Source organism: Grammomys surdaster, unplaced genomic scaffold (genome assembly GCF_004785775.1).
Source record: "Grammomys surdaster isolate TR1022 unplaced genomic scaffold, NIH_TR_1.0 125178, whole genome shotgun sequence".
NCBI lineage: Eukaryota > Metazoa > Chordata > Mammalia > Rodentia > Muridae > Grammomys > Grammomys surdaster.
The window spans coordinates 275,275-294,454 of NW_021620070.1; the positions used below are offsets into that span (position 1 = coordinate 275,275).

At 39.0% G+C, this 19,180-nt stretch overlaps 1 protein-coding gene across 2 annotated transcripts in view; it reads left to right on the plus strand.

Annotated features, from left to right (window-relative positions):
- Positions 1-19,180, plus strand: part of Tmlhe (trimethyllysine hydroxylase, epsilon) — a 120,392-nt gene that overhangs the window by 56,242 nt on the left and 44,970 nt on the right. For both annotated transcript variants that reach the window (XM_028785265.1, XM_028785264.1), the window contains one exon: positions 3,487-3,663. In XM_028785265.1, the coding sequence (XP_028641098.1) occupies positions 3,510-3,663 (154 nt within the window). In that variant the 5' untranslated portion in view covers positions 3,487-3,509. The remainder of the gene's footprint in view (positions 1-3,486; positions 3,664-19,180) is intronic.

Consider the following 19,180-nt stretch of genomic DNA (forward strand, 5'->3'; position numbering starts at 1 on the left):
CACCTATGCCCAGCAGGGCCCTCCACTCTTACATATTCAACTGAAGCGCTGGATCCCTCCCTAAGTGCTCCCAGGCTGGTGGTTTAGACCCTGGGAGCTGTGGTTGGTTGGTATTGTTGCTCTCCTCATGGTGCTGCAAATCCTTTCAGCTCTCCTTCAGTCTTCACTCTAACTCCTCTATTGAGAACCCCATGATCAGTTCAATGGCTAGTTGTGAGCATCTGCCTCTGAGTATGTCAGACTCTTGAAGACCTCTGAGGAGATATCCATATCAGGCTCTTATCAGCATGCACTTCCTGACTTCCACACTCTGAACCTCTTTCCAATAATTTGAATAGGATAAAGAGCATCAATCTGTTGTTCCAAATGCCTATCTAAATCCTCTTGTATATTCAACACATTAGTAACATTTTTTTGCTAAATTATTAACAAAAATAGCTGTCCTAACTTCTTATGTCAAAGCAATTGCAGAAGCAGTGGTGCTAGCAATTAATGTAATTAAAGCTTTTATACCAGCAATAATCAAGCCCACTACCCTCTTGCTTCTGCTTAAAGCCTGACTAATTTCTTTCAGTACTTGCAAGCTATTTTTAGAAAACCAAGTTTCTATGATACTCAAGGCAATAAAACAAAAGCTGGTTGATAGACCTCCATAACTAAGATGCCTGATTTCAAAACACAAACATAATTAGAAGGTATATAATCAATGCAACTTACATTAAATACTGTAGAAGAAACAAGAGTAATTTTAACTTGACAATTAAAGGAGCCTTATAACACATATGTTAACACCTGTTTGAAACCAGATCCTGCCCCAACTTTATCTCTTGCTAATATAACAGCATAGAAAACTGCAGCTAACTTCCATATGTCTCTGAAAATGTATAGAACTAGACTTCCAAATGAAGACTGTTAGTTCCAAAATCATAACTCTTAAAGCTTATAGTTATCCAATCAGATCTGTATATCAATAAAATCTCAATACACAAGATAACCACACAATTTAGACAAGTTATCCCAAAACCCTATAAGATATTCATAACTACCTGTAGCTACTTAAAGCCACGCTGGTTCTGAATCCTCCTGTTGATCTTCCATCTTGATTCTCTTCTCTCCCTTGTGTCCCTCTCTCTCCAACTCTTTGCTATGCCTCCCTTTCCCTGTTCAATCACAGGCCTCCTGCTGCACTCATATTTAAATAGATTGGACAGGGAAAATCTTACTACAGCTACCAACCTCTTTCATTGGTTTTTCATTTCCAAGGTTGCCTACATTTGTGTTTTCTTTATTGTTTCTATTTACATTTTTAGGTCTTAGACAACTTTGATCAACCCCTTCCCCTGTTTGTGTTTTCCTTTTCTTTACAGGATTAATTTTTTTCCTCATTAAGGGCTTCTACCTGTTTACCTGTGTTTTCCTGTATTTCTTTCAGTGAGTTATTTATATCCTCCTTAAAGGACTCTTTTATCTTTGTGAGATAGGATTTTAGGTCAGCATCCTGGTTTTCAGGTGTGTTGGTGTATTCACATCTTGCTGTGGTGGGAGAACTGTGCTCTGATGATGCCAAAGTATATTGGCTTCTGTTGCTTATGGTCTTGCTCGTGCCTCTCACCATCTGATTATCTCTGGTGTTAACTGGCCTGGGTGTCTCTGTCTGGAGCCCACCTCCTGTGTCATTGTGTCACTGTAGGTCTCCTAGGAGACCTGTGGCCCTGGCTATAGCAGATATCCTGGGAGGCCTTCAGACTTTTGGGTCTTCAGAGGGGCAGATAAGTAGCTGATCTGTTGCCCTGCATGCAGCAGATCTCCTTTGATGCCTTCAGACTGTGGGGTCTGTTGTCTTGGGTGCAGCAGATCTCCTGGAAGTTTTTCAGACTGTGAGGTCTTCAGAGGGGCAGACAGTCTGATGATTTGTCCTGTTGCCCTAGGTGCAGTAGGTCACCTGGGAGGCCTTTAGACTGTGGAGTCTGGTGTCCCGAGTGCAGCAGATCTACTGTGAGACCTTCAGACTGTGGAGTCTTCAGGGGGGCAGACAATCTAATGATCTGCCCCTGTGGGAAGTAGAGTTTAAGCAGAGGAGATGGGTCCCAATTCCACTGGGCTCTTCAGGGTTCCCAGCTGCTGTGATTATTTAAGAGGGTCCCTTACCTGTTGCCCTGGATGCAGTAGATCTCCTGGGTGACCTTTAGACTGTGGTGTATTCAGAGGGGCAGGCAAACTGCTGATCTGCCTCAGTGGAAGGTGCATGCTTTAAGGGGGATGGAGTTCGAGTAGAGGGGATGAGTCTTGCATCTGCTATGCTCCTTGGGTTTACCAGCTGCTGTTTACCTGTTGCCCTGGGTGCCCTGGGAGGCCTTCAGTCTGTGGGCTCTTCAGAGGAGCAGACAAGATGATGATCTCCAGAAGTTGACTTTTTAAATGATACAGTGAATTTCCTGTTCTCTGAAAGACAACCTTTCCAGTGTCACTTATAGAGAAGTCAATCTTCTTTATGCTGTTATGTCAACCTTTTTCATATACCATATTTCCATGTACTTATTGGTCTAGTTGGGAATACCATCCTGTTTTCTTGATCTATTCTACTAATACATTTAAAACTATAATTTTATAATGTGCTTTTATAGCTGGTATCTCATACCTTCTTTTTCAAAATTGTTACTTTATTATTTTTCAATATGGGTTTTTTGTTGTGAATCGCCCTGGAGGATGATGACAAAGAAGGAAGATGACAGAGGAGCAAGTGGTAGAAGGACAAACACATGGCTTGGAAAACCAGCAAGTTATAAGGGTCTCATAGGCGTGCAGCATATACTCATAATTACTGAGTTGTGTTTTCATTGACCGGTCATTTTTGGGTTGGATATTTACCGCAACAGGTTTTAGAATTACCTTGACTAATATGTGAAAATCTCTAATATATAGGTTTGTATTACATGAAATTTGTGCATGACTTTCTAGAACAATTTATCTCTTTCTAGCTTTGAAATCTCCTATCTGTGAACATGGTATTTCAATATGTTGACTTCCTTCAAGTCTTCTAGAACAGTTTTATAGATTTCTTCATATTACTTTTCTACATTTTATTTTTTAGACATATTATAGTTTCTGTGGCTTTTGTAAATTTTACTTCATTTTGCTTTAAATAAGTAAACTGATATGTAGGAACACCATTTACTTTCTATTCTAATTTTTTTTATAACTTCAACATAACCGAAGAATTGCTAAAAAAAAAAGAAAGTACAAAAATCATTGTACGATCTTTCCTATTTAGGTATATATCTGAGCTTTTCATACTCCTAGTGTTTTATTTACCCAAATCATACCATTTCCATCATAGAAATTGTATAATATTTTTGATAACTGACAAAAGGCCGGCCTTTGTTATTCTTACTTGGTTAGTAAAAGTCTTTTAGAAAGAATATTTTTGACTTGTTGTGTTTAGTTTTCCTAAATAAGTATTTATGTTAAATCTGACCTTTTCCCTAGAATTGCAATATGCTAGCACTGTGATGCGCTTTGATTATGTCTGGCTTCGTGACCACTGCCGCTCAGCATCATGCTATAATTCTAAAACTCACCAGCGGAGCCTGGACACTGCCAGTGTGGATTTATGTATTAAGCCAAAGACAATTCATCTGGATGAAACTACACTCTTTTTCACATGTAAGTATACAGGAGACTTGGATTTCTTTGCGGTATTATTCTAAAAACCAATGATTTTTATGAAAACAGTTTGGCTCTTATCAAAATAGGGACTTTTCAGTTAGTTTTACCCCTTGATTTGGAAACAGTTTCAATACCCTTTTAATTTTGTTTTGTTTCGTTACAGCTAGCATCATACTTAATTTTGAAACAGGATAATCTCTAAGCTAAAAACTTTGCAAGGTTGTCTGTTTTCACCACTCTTTGTTTTGCCTTGTTTTGTATTTTGTTTTTGAAACAAGGTCTTATAATATAGCCCTGCCTGTCCTTAAATTCACTATGTATCTGACTGGCCTCAAACTAATGATTATCCTGCCTTAGCCTCATAAGTGCTTTAGTTGCAGGCATAAGAATTAACATTCTCAGTAGAAAGTGGGAGACCTTATTTCCCTTGCCTAGCTCCCTGGTAAACTCCTGTATTAGGAGTTCAGCCTGCATACCACTTGTCCAAATGAAGCCCTCCTATGCCTCCTGAAAATCATATTCCAGGTGCCTCTTGTGCCAAACCTACCTGTAGCTTCTAGAATTTTTGCTCCAGGGTCCCAGCCTGCATATCCCCTGTAGCAAGAAGGGGACCAGGCTTTCTCTACTTAGGCTTACCCACATTGTCCAGGAACCTCTTGTACTAGGGAAGAAAACTAGTCCTCCCTTGCTTAGGCCTACCTACTATCCAGGCACTTTAGGCAAGGATCATGGACTTCTGCACCATGCCCACCTCCTAGTAATTTTGCTCCATGAATACAACCAATACAACCTCCTTCAGAAAGAAGATCTGGCTTAGCCTACTAGGACCTGCCTATACCACTCCAGATCATCTTTTGCAAGCCTCACAGAGGGAAATGGGCATCTGAAGTGTAAACTTCTGGTTTCTTTGGAAAGTCAGTTATTTCCAATGATGTTTTGCTGGGGCACACAGATGAAAGGATGTTTTGTTATATCAGACACATGAAAAGACCTATGATTTTTAGAAAGAATATAAATATAACCCCACAGACAGTGGGAGCTGGAGCATTGGTTCACTTTATTCCATCTCACTAGTCTTTACTAATGACACACATGTATTGGTTTTCCTTACATTGCATTGCTGAGCTTCACTTGTGGTGACTTCATAGAAAGAAACTCGCCAAAAACTTCTCTTGAGGTTCCTGCTGCTTCTTGCCACTTCTGAGGGCTTGGACCAGTTGGTGAGCCTCACAGTTTCTTCTGGATTGAATTGCTCTTGCTGATTCATGTGTGGTATCTACCAAGTGGATTGGTCTGCAGGTGCTGATTCCTATTTGGTGTTTGCTAGTGAACTGGACTGAGAGCAACAAAGATTGAAATCACCTTAAAGAACTATTTCTAAACAAGCCCACTTCCCTTTTTTACTATCTCTGATGGGTGGTGGGCTAGAGGGGAGATTGAACCCTTCTTAGACTGTAGAAACAATATGCCTACAGGCATCTCTAACCTTCTCCTCAACATTATAAATTTCTATACTAAAGGAAGAAAGAGAAGTTTAAAAGGAAAGACATAAACAAAGAAAGGAAAAACCGCAACCAACAAACTACCCAAGATATGCAAGTCCCATAAAAGAAAAAAAATTATAAAAACAAAGAAAAAAAAAACCAAGACAGCATGTCTCCTCCACAAACAGCCAATCATATAATGGCACCTAAATGTAAGCAACCTGGAAAATCTTCCAGACAAAGAACTTAAAAGAATAATTACAACTATGTTCAAACAACTTGAAGAAATGAATATACTCCAAAAGAACGAAAACAAAGACATGAATGAAATGCAGAAGTCAACATAAGATATAAAAACATAATTTCACAAAAAGAGTTGGTGAACAAAAGACAAGCTGAAACAATGTTGGAAATAAAAATTTAAAAAGTCAAAGACCTCTGTGGAAAACCTTACCAACAGAATGGATCATGTAAAAAACAAAAGAATCAGGGCAGTCGGGTCTGTGTTCAATCAGAGATGATGCACCTAACCCTCAAGAGACTGGAGGCCCCAGGGAGTTTAGAAGTCAGGTGGGGTAGGGGTTGGGGGGTAGGGACAGCCTCATGAAGACAGGGGGTAGGTTGGAGGTATGGGATGTGATACAGTTGGAATGTGGACATGGGGGGGATAAAATATGGAGTGCAAAAAAATAAATGAATAATACTAAAAAAGAATCAGGGCAGGAGGAGAATGTAGAAAAATTAGATCACTCAGTAAAAGTCAATGAGCAGTTTTTTAAAAAAAAATAAACAGGTAAAAGCTAGTGGAACAGGGAGTTTGTTGTGAGATTCTGTCTCTTAGTAATGCCAGAAGCTGCACCCCTAAGGTCTCACCAACATGACTACTTAAACATGAGCTGAACAATACTATTGTTGTTAACAACAGACATGTTAATATGTATGAGGAAAAGCCCAGGAGGCTTCAACCCTACCCAAAGTGCTAAGGCAACTAAGGAATGCTGAAAGTGGGAGAAGTAGTCGTCACCACAGAAGAGTACACCAACTGTTTATATAATACATACATACACATATATACACATAACATTATACAGACTAAGCATGTTATATTTATCTATTTAGAGAAATATACATATGAAAAATGAAAAAAGTTCATAGATTTTGGGGGTGGGGATTGCAGGAAGGAAAGGGAGGGGAGGAAATGATGTAATTGTCCTATAATAGTATTATATATTATAGTATATAATATATATACTATATTAAAATATAATAAAAATTAAAAGAAACTGTGTGTGTGTGTGTGTGTGTGTGTGTGTGTGTGTGTGTGTGTGTGTGAATGAATGAACAGGGCCTGGAGAGATGGATGGATCAGTAGGTAAGAGTAGTTGCTGCTCTTGCAGAGGATGCAGTTTGGTTCTAAGGATCCATATGCCAGCTTCCAACCATCTATAACTGCAGTTCTGGGGATTTCAAAGCCATATTTTAGCCTCACTGAGCACAAGCACACATGGTACATTTGCATAAATGCAGACAAAACACATATACACACTATACATACATATAAATCAGAAAATGGGAAAGCTCTGCAATACTATGAAAAAACAAACAAAACAACAACAAAAAAACCCTGAATTTTGAATTGTGGGACACAGCAGAATACATAGCAAAAGCATAGACAGTAGGTGAAAATTTCCTAAACCTAGAGATTGAGATGCCCATTCAGGTACAAGAGTCCTACAGAACACCAAAGAGATCAGACCAGAAAAGGAGCTCCTTATTGCATGTTGTAGTTAAAATATTATGAACACAGAATAAAGAAAGGATATTGAAAGTTTCAAGAAAGGAAGTCAAATCACTCAAAAAGGCAGGCCTATCACAAGCAAGATACCTGGAAAGACAGGCTCCAGTAAGAGACAGTGAATGCAGGTAGCACTAGAGATAATCAGATGTTGAAAGGCAAACACAAGAACATAAGCAACAGAAACCAAAGTTACCTGGGATCATCAGAACCCAGTTCTCCCACCATAGCAAGTCTTGGATACCCCATCACACCAGAAAAGCAGGATCTAGATATAAAATCACTTCTCATGATGATGATAGAGGACTTTAAGAGGGACATAAATAACTCCCTTAAAGAAATATAGGAGACCACAGGTAAACAGATAGAAGCCCATAAAAAGGAAACACAAAAATCCCTTAAAGAATTGCAAGAAAACACAACCAAACAGGTGAAGGAATTAAGGAAAACTATCCAGGATCTAAAAACGGAAGTAGAAACAATAAAAAAAATCACAACCAGAGACTACTCAGGAGATAGAAAACCTAGGAAAGAGATCAGGAGTCATAGACACAGCATCACCAATAGAATATAAGAGATAGAAGAGAGAAGCTCAGGTGCAGAAGATACCATGGAAAACATTGACACAACTGTCAAAGAAAATGCAAAAAGCTCCTAACCCAAAACATCCAGGAAATCCAGGACACAATGAGAAGAGCAAATCTAAGGATAATAGGTATAGAAGAGAGTGAAGATTCCTAACTTAAAGGGCCAGTAAACATCTTCAACAAAATTATAGAAGAAAACTTCCCTGACTTAAATAGAAAGATGACCATAAACATACAAGAAGCCTACAGAACCCCAATTAGACTGGACCAGAAAAGAGATTCCTCCTGTCACATAATAATCAAAACATCAGATCCACACAACAAAGAAAGGATGTTAAAAGCAGTAAGGGAAAAAGGCCAAGTAGCATATGAAGGCAGACCTATAAGAATTACACCAGACTTCTCACCAGAGATTATAAAACCCAGAAGTTCCTGGGCAGATGTCATACAGACCCTAAAAGAACACAAATGCCAGCCCATGCTACTATACCCAGCAAAACTCTCAACATAGATGGAGAAACCAAGATATTCCATGACAATTCCTACAGATTTACACAATATCTTTCCACAAATCCAACCCTACAAAGGATAATAGATGGAAAACTCCAACACAAGGGAACTATACCACAGAAAAAGAAAAAAAGTAATCTTTCAACAAACCCAAAAGAAGATAGTCACACAAACAGAATTCCGTCTCCAACAACAAAAATAACAGGAAGCAACAGTCACTTCCTTAATACCTCAACATCAAAGTACTCAATTTCCCAATTAAAAAGACATACACTAACAGACTGGATATAGGAAACACACCTCAGTGACAAAGACAGACATTACCTCGGTGTAAAAGGCTGCAAAAAATTTCCAAGCAAATGGTCCAAAGAAACAAGCTGGAGTAGCCATTCTAACATCGAAGAAAATTGACTTTCAACTGAAAGTTATCAAAAAAGATAAGGAAGGACACTTCATACTCATCAAAGGAAAAATCTACCAAGATGAATTCTCAATTCTGAAAATATATCCCAAATGCAATGGCACCCACATTTGTAAAGGAAACATTACTAAAGCTCAAAGCATACCCTACTCTCATCAATCGACAGATCATGGAAACAGAAACTAAACAGAGACACTGTGAATCTAACGGAAGTTATGAACAAAATGGATTTAACAGATATCTATAGAACACTTCACCCTAAAACAAAAGAATATACCTTCTTCTCAGCACCTCATGGTACCTTCTTCAAAATTTACCATATAATTGGTCACAAAAGAGGCCTCAACAGATACAAGAAAATTGAAATAATCCCATGCTTCCTATCAGATCATCATGGACTAAGGCTAGTCGTCTTCAATAACAACAAAAACAATAAAAAGCTCACATATACATGGAAGCTGAACAACACTCTGCTCAATGATAACTTGGTCAAGGAAGAAATAAAGAAATTAAAGACTTTTTAGAATTCTATGAAAATGAAGGCACAACATACCCAAACTTATGGGACACAATGAAAGCAGTGCTAAGAGGACAACTCATAGCACTAAATGCCTACAAAAAGAAACTGGAGAGAGCATACACTAGCAGCTTGACAGCACACCAGAAAACTCTGGAACAAAAAGAAGTAAATGTACCCAAGAGCAGTAGAAGCAGGAAATAATCAAACTCAGAAGCAAAGAGAAATATATAAACAACCAACAAAACCAGGAGCTGGTTCTTTGAAAAAAATCAACAAGATAGATAAATTCTTAGCCAGACTAACCAGAGGGCACAAGGACAGTATCCAAATTAACAACATCAGAAATGAAAAAGGAGACAACAACAGAAAATGAAGAAATTTAAAACATTTTTAGATCCTAATACAAAAGCCTATACTCAACAAAATTGGAAAATCTAGATGAAATGGATGATTTTCTAGACAGATACCAGGTACCAAAATTAAACTAGAATCAGATAAACTGTCCCATAAGCCCTAAAGAAATAGAGGACGTCATTAAAAGTCTGCCCCCCCCCAAAAAAAAAACCCATGGACAGATGGTTTTAGTGCAGAATTCTATCAGATCTTCAAAGAAGTCCTAATACCAATACTCTTCAAGATATTCTACAAAATAGAAATAGAAGGAAACCTACCCAATTTTTTCTGTGATGGCACAATTACAGTCATACCTAAACCACACAAAGACCCAACAAGAAAGAGAATTCCAGACCAATTTCACTTATGAATATCAATTCAAAAATACTCAATAAAATTCTCACAAACTTGCTGAGCAGATGCAGGCGGATCTCTGAGTTCGAGGCCAGCCTGGTCTACAGAGTGAGTTCCAGGACAGCCAGGGCTACACAGAGAAACCCTGTCTCAAAAAAACAAAACAAAATTCTCACAAACTTAATCCAAGGACACATCAAGACAATCAGCCATCATGATCAAGTAGGCTTCATCCCAGAGATGCAGGGATGTTTTAATACATGGAAATCCATCAATGTAATCCACTATATTAACAAACTCAAAGAAAAATAAAACACATGATCATTTCATTAAATCCTAAGAAGGCATTTGACAAAATTCAACACTCCTTCATGATAAAAGTGTTGGAAAGATCAGGAATTCAAGGCCGATACCTAAACATAGGAAAAGCCAATATACCACAAACCAGTAGCCAACATCAAACTAAATGGAGAGAAACTTGAAGTAATCCCACTAAGATCAGGGACTAGACAAGGCTGCCCACTCTCTCCCTACCTATTCAATATAGTACTCAGAATCCTAGCCAGAGTAATTAGACAACAAAAGGAGGTCAAAGGGATACAAATTGGAAAGGAAGAAGTCAAAATAGCACTATTTGAAGGTGATATGATAGTCTACTTAAGGGACCCCAAAACTTCTACCAGAGAACTCCTAAACCTGATAAACAACTTCAGCAAATTGGCTGGATATAAAAATAACTCAAACAAATCAGTAGCCTTCCTCTACTCAAAGAATAAACAGGCTGAGAAAGAAATTAGGGAAATGACAACCTTCACAATAGTCACAAATAATATTAAATAGTTGGTTTAACTCTAGCAAAGCAAGAGATCTGTATGACAAGAACTTCAAGTCTCTGAAGAAAAAAATCGAAGAAGGCATCAGAAGATGGAAAGATCTCTCATGCTCATGGATTGGAAGGATTAATATAGTAAAAATGTCCATCTTGCCAAAAGCCATCTACAGATTCAATGCAACCTCCATCAAAATTCCAAACCAATTCTTCATAGAGATAAAAAGAGCAATTTGCAAATTCATTTGGAATAACAAAAAACCCAGGATAGCTAAAACTATTCTCAACGATAAAAGAATTTCTGGGGGAATCACAATCCCTGACCTCAAGCTGTATTACAGAACAACAGTGATAAAAACTGCATGGCGTTTGTACAGAGACAGGCAGGTAGATGAGCGGAACAGAATTGAAGTTAGAGAAATGAACCCACACACCTATGGTCATTTGATCTTTGACAAAGGAACTAAAACCATCCAGTGGAAAAAAGACAGCATTTTCAACAAGTGGTGCTGGTTCAACTGGAAGTCAGTATGTAGAATAGTTCAAATCAATCCATTCTTATCTCCTTGTACAAAGCTGAGGTATAAGTGGATCAGTGATCTCCATATAAAACCAGATACACTGAAACTAATAGAAGAGAAAGTGGGGAAGAGCCTCGAACACATGGGCACAGGGGACAATTTCCTGAACAGAACACCAATGGCTTATGCTCTTAGATCAAGAATTGACAAATGGGACCTCATAAAATTGCAAAGCTTCTGTAAGGCAAAGGACATTGTCAGTAGGACAAAACAGCAACCCACAGATTGGGAAAAGATCCTTACCAACCCTACATCTGATAGAGGGCTAATATCTACTATATACAAAAAACTCAAGAAGTTAGACTTCAGAGAACCAAATAACCCTATTAAAAAATGGGATACAGAGCTAATCAGAGATTTCTCAACTGAGTAGTACAGAATGGCCAAGAACCTAAAGAAATGTTCAACATCCTTAGTCATCAGGAAATCTAAATCAAGACAACCCTGAGATTCCGCCTCACCCCAGTCAGAATGGCTAAGATCAAAATCTCAGGTGACAGCAGGTGATGGCGAGGATGTGGTAAAAGAGGAACACGCCTCCATTATTGGTTGAATTGCAAGCTGGTACAACCACTGGGTAAATCTGTCTGGTGGTTCCTCAGATAATTGGACCTATTACTACCTGAGGACCCAGCTATACCATTCTGGGGCATATACCCAATTGATGCTCCAACATATAAAAAGAACACATGCTCCAATATGTCCGTAGCAGCCTTATTTTTCATACCAGTAGCTAGAAAGAACCCAGATGTCCGTCAACAGAGGAATGGATATAGAAAATGTGGTACATTTACACAATGGAGTACTTCTCAGCTATTAAAAACAATGACTTCGTTAAATTCTTAGGCAAATGGATGGAATTAGAAAACATCATCCTGAGTGTGGTAACCCAGTCACTAGAGACACATGGAATGCACTCACTGCTATGTTGATACTAGCCCAAATGCTCTGAATACCCTAGATACAATTCACAGACCACATGAAGCTCAAGAAGGAAGACCCAAGTGTGGATGCTTTAAACCTTCTTAGAAGGGAGAATAGAACACTCAAGAAAGGAAATACAGTGACAAATTTTGGAGCAGAGACTGAAGGAAAAGCCATCCAAAGACTGCCCCACCTGGGGATCCATCCTATATACAGACACCAAACTCAGACAGTATTGCTGATCCCAAGAAGTGTTTGCTGACAGGAGCCTGATACCGCTGTCTCCTGAGAGGCTCTGATAGGGCCTAACAAATACAGAGTAGGATGCTCACAGCCAACCATTGAACTGAGCATGGGCACTCCAATGGAAAAGTTAGAGGAAGGACTAAAGGAGCTGAAGCAACCAGATGCCCCAGAGCTCCCAGGATCTAAACCACCAACCAAAGTACAGATGGAGAAACCTGTGGCTCCAGCTGCATATGTAGCAGAGGATTGTCTTGTCAGACATCATTGGGAGGAGAGGCCCTTGGTTTTCAGAAGGCTTGATACCCCAGTGTAGGGGAATACCAGGTTAGGGAGGTGGGAGTTGGTGGGTTGGTGGGTAAGTACCCTCATAGAAGCAGGGAAGAAAGGATGGGATAGGGGGATTCCAGAGGTGAAACCATGAAAGGAGATAACATCTGAAATGTAAATAAATAAAATATCCAATAAAACATACTTTAAAAAAATCTCCCAACTATTAAAAAATAGCCCAGAAACAGATAGATTCAGAATATAAGTCTACCAGACCTTCAGAGAAATCCAATACTCTTCCAATAATCCCATAGAATAGAAATGGAGAGAACATCTTCAGATTATTTTTATGAAGCTACTAATAACTTAATATCAAAACCAGATAAAGTTCCAAAAACTTATAGGCCAATGTCTTTGATGAACGCAGTCATGAAATTTCTCAATAAAATATTTGTAAAGTGGATTTAAGACCATGAGAAAAGATCATCCATCATGATCAAGTGGGTTTTATCTCAGAGATTCAGGTGTGGTTCAGTAAACCTAAATCAGTAAATGTAATCTGTCACAGAAATAGACTCAGGGACAGAAACCACATGCATCTTATTAGATGCAGAAAATAACTTTCATAAAATCAGGATGCAAAGGATATATCTCATATTAATAAAGGCAATATGCAAGTTAAAAGCCAACATAGTATTGAAAAAAGAAAATCTTTTAAGTATTTCCACTAAAATCAGAAACAAGAAAAGGATTCCCATTCTTTTGACTCCTGTTCAATATAGTACTTATAGTCTTAGGTAGAGTAACAAAACAAGAAGAGATAAAGTAGATACAACTAGGAAAATAATTCAAGTATCTTTATTTGCAGATGATATGATTCTATGGATAAAAGATCCTAAAGGATCTAACAGAAAACTGCTGCAGAAAATAAAACACATTCAGCTTAGTAGCACAGTGCAAGATTAACACAAAACAAAACAAAAAGCACCAGAAGAAAGAAAACACTGAGAAAGAAAACAGGGAACCAAACCTATTCATAATAACCTCAAAAAGAAAGGAAGGAAAGAAGGAAGGAAGGAGGGGCGGGCGGGGGGGGGGGGGGGGGGCGGGGAGGGAGGAAGGAAGATAGATAGATAGATAGATAGATAGATAGATAGATAGATAGATCTTGAACTAAATCTAACAGAAGAAGTGAAAGACTTATATAATTAAAATATTAAGACATTTTTATTTTTTGTGTTTAAATTGTTTATTTCTTTTTTCTATATTTTTGTTGGTTATTTTATTTATTTACATTTCAAATGTTATCCCCCTTCCCAGTTTCCCCTCCACAAACTCCCATACCCTCCCCCACCCCCTACCTTAATGAGGGTGCTCCCCACCCGCCCACCTACTCCTGCCTCAGCACCCTAGCATTCCCCTAATCTGAATCATCAAGCCTCCACAGGACCAAGGAGCTCCCCTCTCATTGATGCCAGATAAGGTAATCCTCTGCTGGAGCCATGGATCCTCCCATGTGTACTCTGTGGTTGGTAGTTTAGTCCCTGGGGGCTTTGGTGGTCTGGTTGGTTGATTGCATTGGGGTCCCCATTCTCAGTCAGATGTTTGGCTGTGTGCATCCACATTTGTATTTGTCTGGCTCTGGCAGAGCCTCTTGTGGGACAGCTATACCAGGCTCCTGTCAGCAAGCACTCCTTGACATCAGCAATAGTGTCTGGGTTTGGTATCTGCCAATCTGATAGATCCCTAGGTGGGGCAGTCTCTGGGTGGCCTTTCCTTCAGACTCTGCTCCACTCTTTGTGGGGAAATGTCACGTCCACCCTCGACCAGCAAGGAAGATGCAAGGCACGAGCTCTTCTCCAAGCAGTTTATTCAGGACCTTTGAACAATCTTCTAACTGACGACCCCGGGGGAAAGCTCTCCCAGGCTTAAGTACTCTAGGACTAGCCAACCCCCGTCTGCCACGTGGCAACAGCAGATAGGTCCACACACACGGAGACAAGCCAGATCAACTGCCACTGCCATATAAGGAGTTGTTTACTCCTAAGGGTCCTCACCAGCAGGTGGTGGAAGGCAGAGACCAGTGCCATCTTAAAGGCGCAGCACTATGTGGCTCTCCACAGGGAAAATTTAGAGGCTGCCACAGCGGTGGGGCCCCTGAGGGGCTTCCACGCTGTGGGGGTCCCACATTCGGGAGGAATCCTATGGTTCCTGGAGGCCTTGGCGGCGGCAGGCCCCAATAACAAGAGGAAGTCCTTGGTTCCAAAAAGGTTTATTGTCATGCCGGATGATAGATGGATCTAGGCGTACCCCCTAAAACTCAGGGCAGTCCTGAGCTATATAGGGAGGGAGAAAGGGGGAAGATTGGGGGAGGATCTGGGGGAGGCATGGTTAATTTGCCTTCATTAGTAGGTAAATCCCTAGGGCCTGAGGCCTATACCCTGGCCTATGTGTCTGAACAATGTAATTCTATGGAGACCGTGACTGCTTTTCAGGACCCTGGATTCTGGGGGGGCGCCAAACTCTTGCCAGTTCTCACACAGAATCTCACGCAGAGTCTGCAGAGTCTCGGGGTTCTACGCACCTGCTCAACCATGACCCAGGATACCCTTACGAAGTCCCACAACTCTTTGTCCCTGAATTTCCTTTTGACAGGAGGAATTCTGGATTATTATTTTTGAAGTGGGTGGGTGGCCCTATCCCTCAATCAGGGGAAGTACCTATCCGCTGGATATAGTCTCTACAGATTCTTGCTCATCTTTGTTGGTATTTCAGCTAATGTCCTCTTTCTTGGGTCCTGGGAACCTCTTGGGTCCCTGGTATCTGGAACTTTCTAGTGGCTACCTGGCCCCCATTCCACCTCCACTACCACATACCTCCTTTCAAATTCCTGAGCCCCTGTACTTCTCCCCCATCTTCTCCCATATGTAAACCAGCCCCTCTTTTCCCCTCCCTCTCCTCTCTCCCTGCCAGATCCCTCTCTCCCCCTACCTCCCATTATTTTCTTTCCCCTTCTGAGTAGGACTATAGCATCCACACTCTGGTATGGTCTTCCTTCCTGGGTTTCATATGGTCTGTGAGTTGTATCATGGGTAGGTATTCTGAGCTTCTTTTTGACTAATATTCACTTATCAGTGAGTACATACCATGTGTGTTCTTTTGTGATTGGGTTAACTTAGGATGATATTTTTTCAATTTCTATCCATTTGCCTGTGAAATTCATAAAATCATTGTTTTTGATTGCTGAGTAGTAATCCATTGTGTAAGTGTACCACATTTTCTGTATCCATTCCTCTGTTGAGAGACATCTAGGTTGTTTACAGATTCTGGCTGTTATAAATAAAGCTGCTATGAACATAGTGGAACATGTGTCCTTGTTATATATTGGAGCATCTTTTGGGTATATGCCCAGGAATGGTATAGCTGTGTCCTTGGGTAGAACTATTTCCAGTTTTTTGAGGAACATCCAGACTGATTTCCAGAGTGGTTGTACCAGCTTGCAATCTGATCAGCAATAAAAGAGTGTTCTTCTTTTTTCCACATCCTTGCCAGCATCTGCTGTCACCTGAGTGTTTTTATCTTAGTCATTCTGACTGGTGTGAGGTGGAATCTCAGGGTCGTTTTGATTTGCATTTCCTGGTGACTAAGGATGCTGAACATTTCTTTAGGTGCTTCTTTACCATTCCAGTTTCCTCAGTTGAGAATGCTCTGTTTGAGCTCTGTACACCATTTTTTAATAGGGCTATTTGGTTCTCTAGAGTCTAACTTCTTGAGTTCTTTGTATATACTGGATATTAGCCCTTTCTTGGATATAGGGTTGATAAATATCTTTTCCCAATCTCCAAGTTTCTGTTTTGTCCTATTGACAGTATTCTTTGCCTTACAGAAGCTTTGCAATTTTATGAGGTCCCATTTGTCAATTCTTGATCTTAGAGCATGAGCCATTGGTGTTCTGTTCAGGAAAATTTCCTGTGCCTATGTGTTTGAAATTATTAAGACAGTTTTAAAAAGTGAAGTAGATACCAGAAAATGGAACGATGTTTCATTGATATTGTGAGATGGCCGTCCTACCAAAAGCAATCTACATATTCCACAACCCCATCATAATTCCAATTGCAGTTCTTTACAGAAAATGAAAAAAAAATTTCAGAATTCATATGGAAGCACAAAAGAATCAGGATAGCCAAAATAATCCTGAACAATAAAAACATTGTTCGATTTATCACCATCCCTGATTTTCAAGTTATATTACCAAGCTACAGTAGTAAAAAACATCATGTTACTGGTGTATAAACAGACATATTGGGCCTGGAGAGGTATCTCAGTGGTTAAGATCACCTACTGCTCTTGCATTGACTGAAGTTTTATTTCCAGCATTCATTTTAATTTTTTTAAGTTTACAAGTCAATTTACTTTAAGTAAATTTAAGTTTACAAAAGCTTATAACTCAAGCTCCAGATGATTTAATGCCTCATCTACATTCATGAACATATCCATATACAAGCACACACACACACACACAATTAAAATAAAATGAACACTTTTAAAAACAGACACATAGTGAAACATAATTCAGGACCCAAATACAAGCCCACGTTTCTAAAGCCATATGATTTTTGACAAAGAGGCCAAAAATACACACTGTGGAAAAAAACAAATCAAAACAGATGTCAGATGGTACTGGTTAAATGAAATAGCTATATATAAAACTGGTTTGCATTTCTTACACAAAACACAACTCCAAATGCATTAAGAATCTCAGCATAGGACCTAATACCATGAATCTGATAGAGGAGAACATAAGAAATACATTTAAACTTACAGACCCAGGAAGTTTTTTTTGCTCTCTCTCTCAATATCTCTCTTCTCTCTTCTCTCTCTCTCTCTCTCTCTCTCTCTCTCTCTCTCTCTCTCTCTCTCTCTCTCTCTCTCTGTGGGTCTGTGTGTGTCTGTGTTTCAAGACAGTGTTTGTTGTGTAGCCCTGGCTCTCCTGGAACTCACTCCATAGAGCAGGCTGATCTTGATCCTCTTGCCTCTACCTCTAGAGTGTTGAGGTTAAAGGCTTGAGTCACCACCATCCAGCAGAAAAGTAACTTTCTGAATAGGACCCCAGTAGGGCAGCCATTAATACCAAAAATTAATAAGTGAAACTTAAAAGCTTCTGTACAATAAAAGACTATTATTTGAGCAAATGGCTAGCCTATAGAAAGAGAAAAAAATTTTTAGTTCTACATCTCACAAAGGGTAAGTATCTAGAATATACAAGGAACTGAAAAAAGCTAAACACTAATAAAACCAACAGCCTAATTAAAAAGTTGGAGCATGAATCTAAACAGTGTTCCCAAAAGAAGAAATAAAAATGGTTGATAAGTGGTTTTAACATTTCAAAAATATTCAACATTCTTAGTCATCAGGCAAATACTAAGAAGAACTACTTTGAGATTTTATATTCTCCCAATCATTACATCTAAGATTTAAAAAAAAAATTGTATCAAGTGCTGGGATGAGTGTGTGTAAAGTGGAACACTTATTTACTATTGATAGGAGTGAAAACTGATGTAGCACTGTGGAAATATATGGAAGTTCCTCAAAAAGCTAGAAGTAAATCTACAGTATTATCCAGCTATAAAAATCCTAGACATGATAACAAAAATGTGGTACATATGTACAACAGAATATTATTCGGTTGTAAAGGAAAATGAAATACACAGGTAAATGGATGCAGCTGGAAATTGATATTCAGAGTCAGATGGCTGAGAAAGACATACACTGCATATTCTCACTTGTGTGGATGCTAGCTTTGAATTATTACATACATGTGTTTTGAATTGAAGTAACTATAGAAGTCAGAAAACTAATAAATGAACATGAAAGTAGAGAATTTCAAGGTAAGGGAGATAGATATCAGGTGGTATGAAGGTGGAAAGGGGAATAAAAGAAGAGAAGGGCTTAGTGGGATAAGGAATAGAAGAGTAGGATAGAAGAAGGAGTAATGAGAGGGATAACTGAAATTTGAAAAAAGCCATATGAAAAAACTATTATCTAGAAGCTTCCTAAAATATATAGTAAACAAATATTTTTTTTAAAAGGGTTTAAATAGTGTTACTGTATAGGTGAGGGAACAAAGCCTATCCTACACAATATAGGCTATCAAGTAAAAACTTCAGTGCCATGTATGGGTTAACTATTTTATAGTGATTGTTTAATGGAAAAGAAGCAACAAGCTACAGTCTTGGCACATTCAAGGACTTAGCTGACACCCCACAGCTTTGTCTTATAATATCTGATGAATTTAGGAGAATTTTCAGTCTCCTACAGGACATCTCCAGACACTGTTGATCGCTCAAGCTCAATAATAAAATAAAAATGAAATTCATATACGTTTTCTTATCCTGGGAGAATTGTCTCCATCTAAATAGTTTCTCAAGAAATTAAATTAGGAGTCATGACAACTCTTTTGTAGTAAAGTCATTATCAATTTGGTATTTATGAGAGAAATGAGAAATTGCAAACAGACTAAAGTCTTCTGAGGTTCCATGTAAAACATGTAATTCTTACACACACACACACACACACACACACACACACACACACACACACACA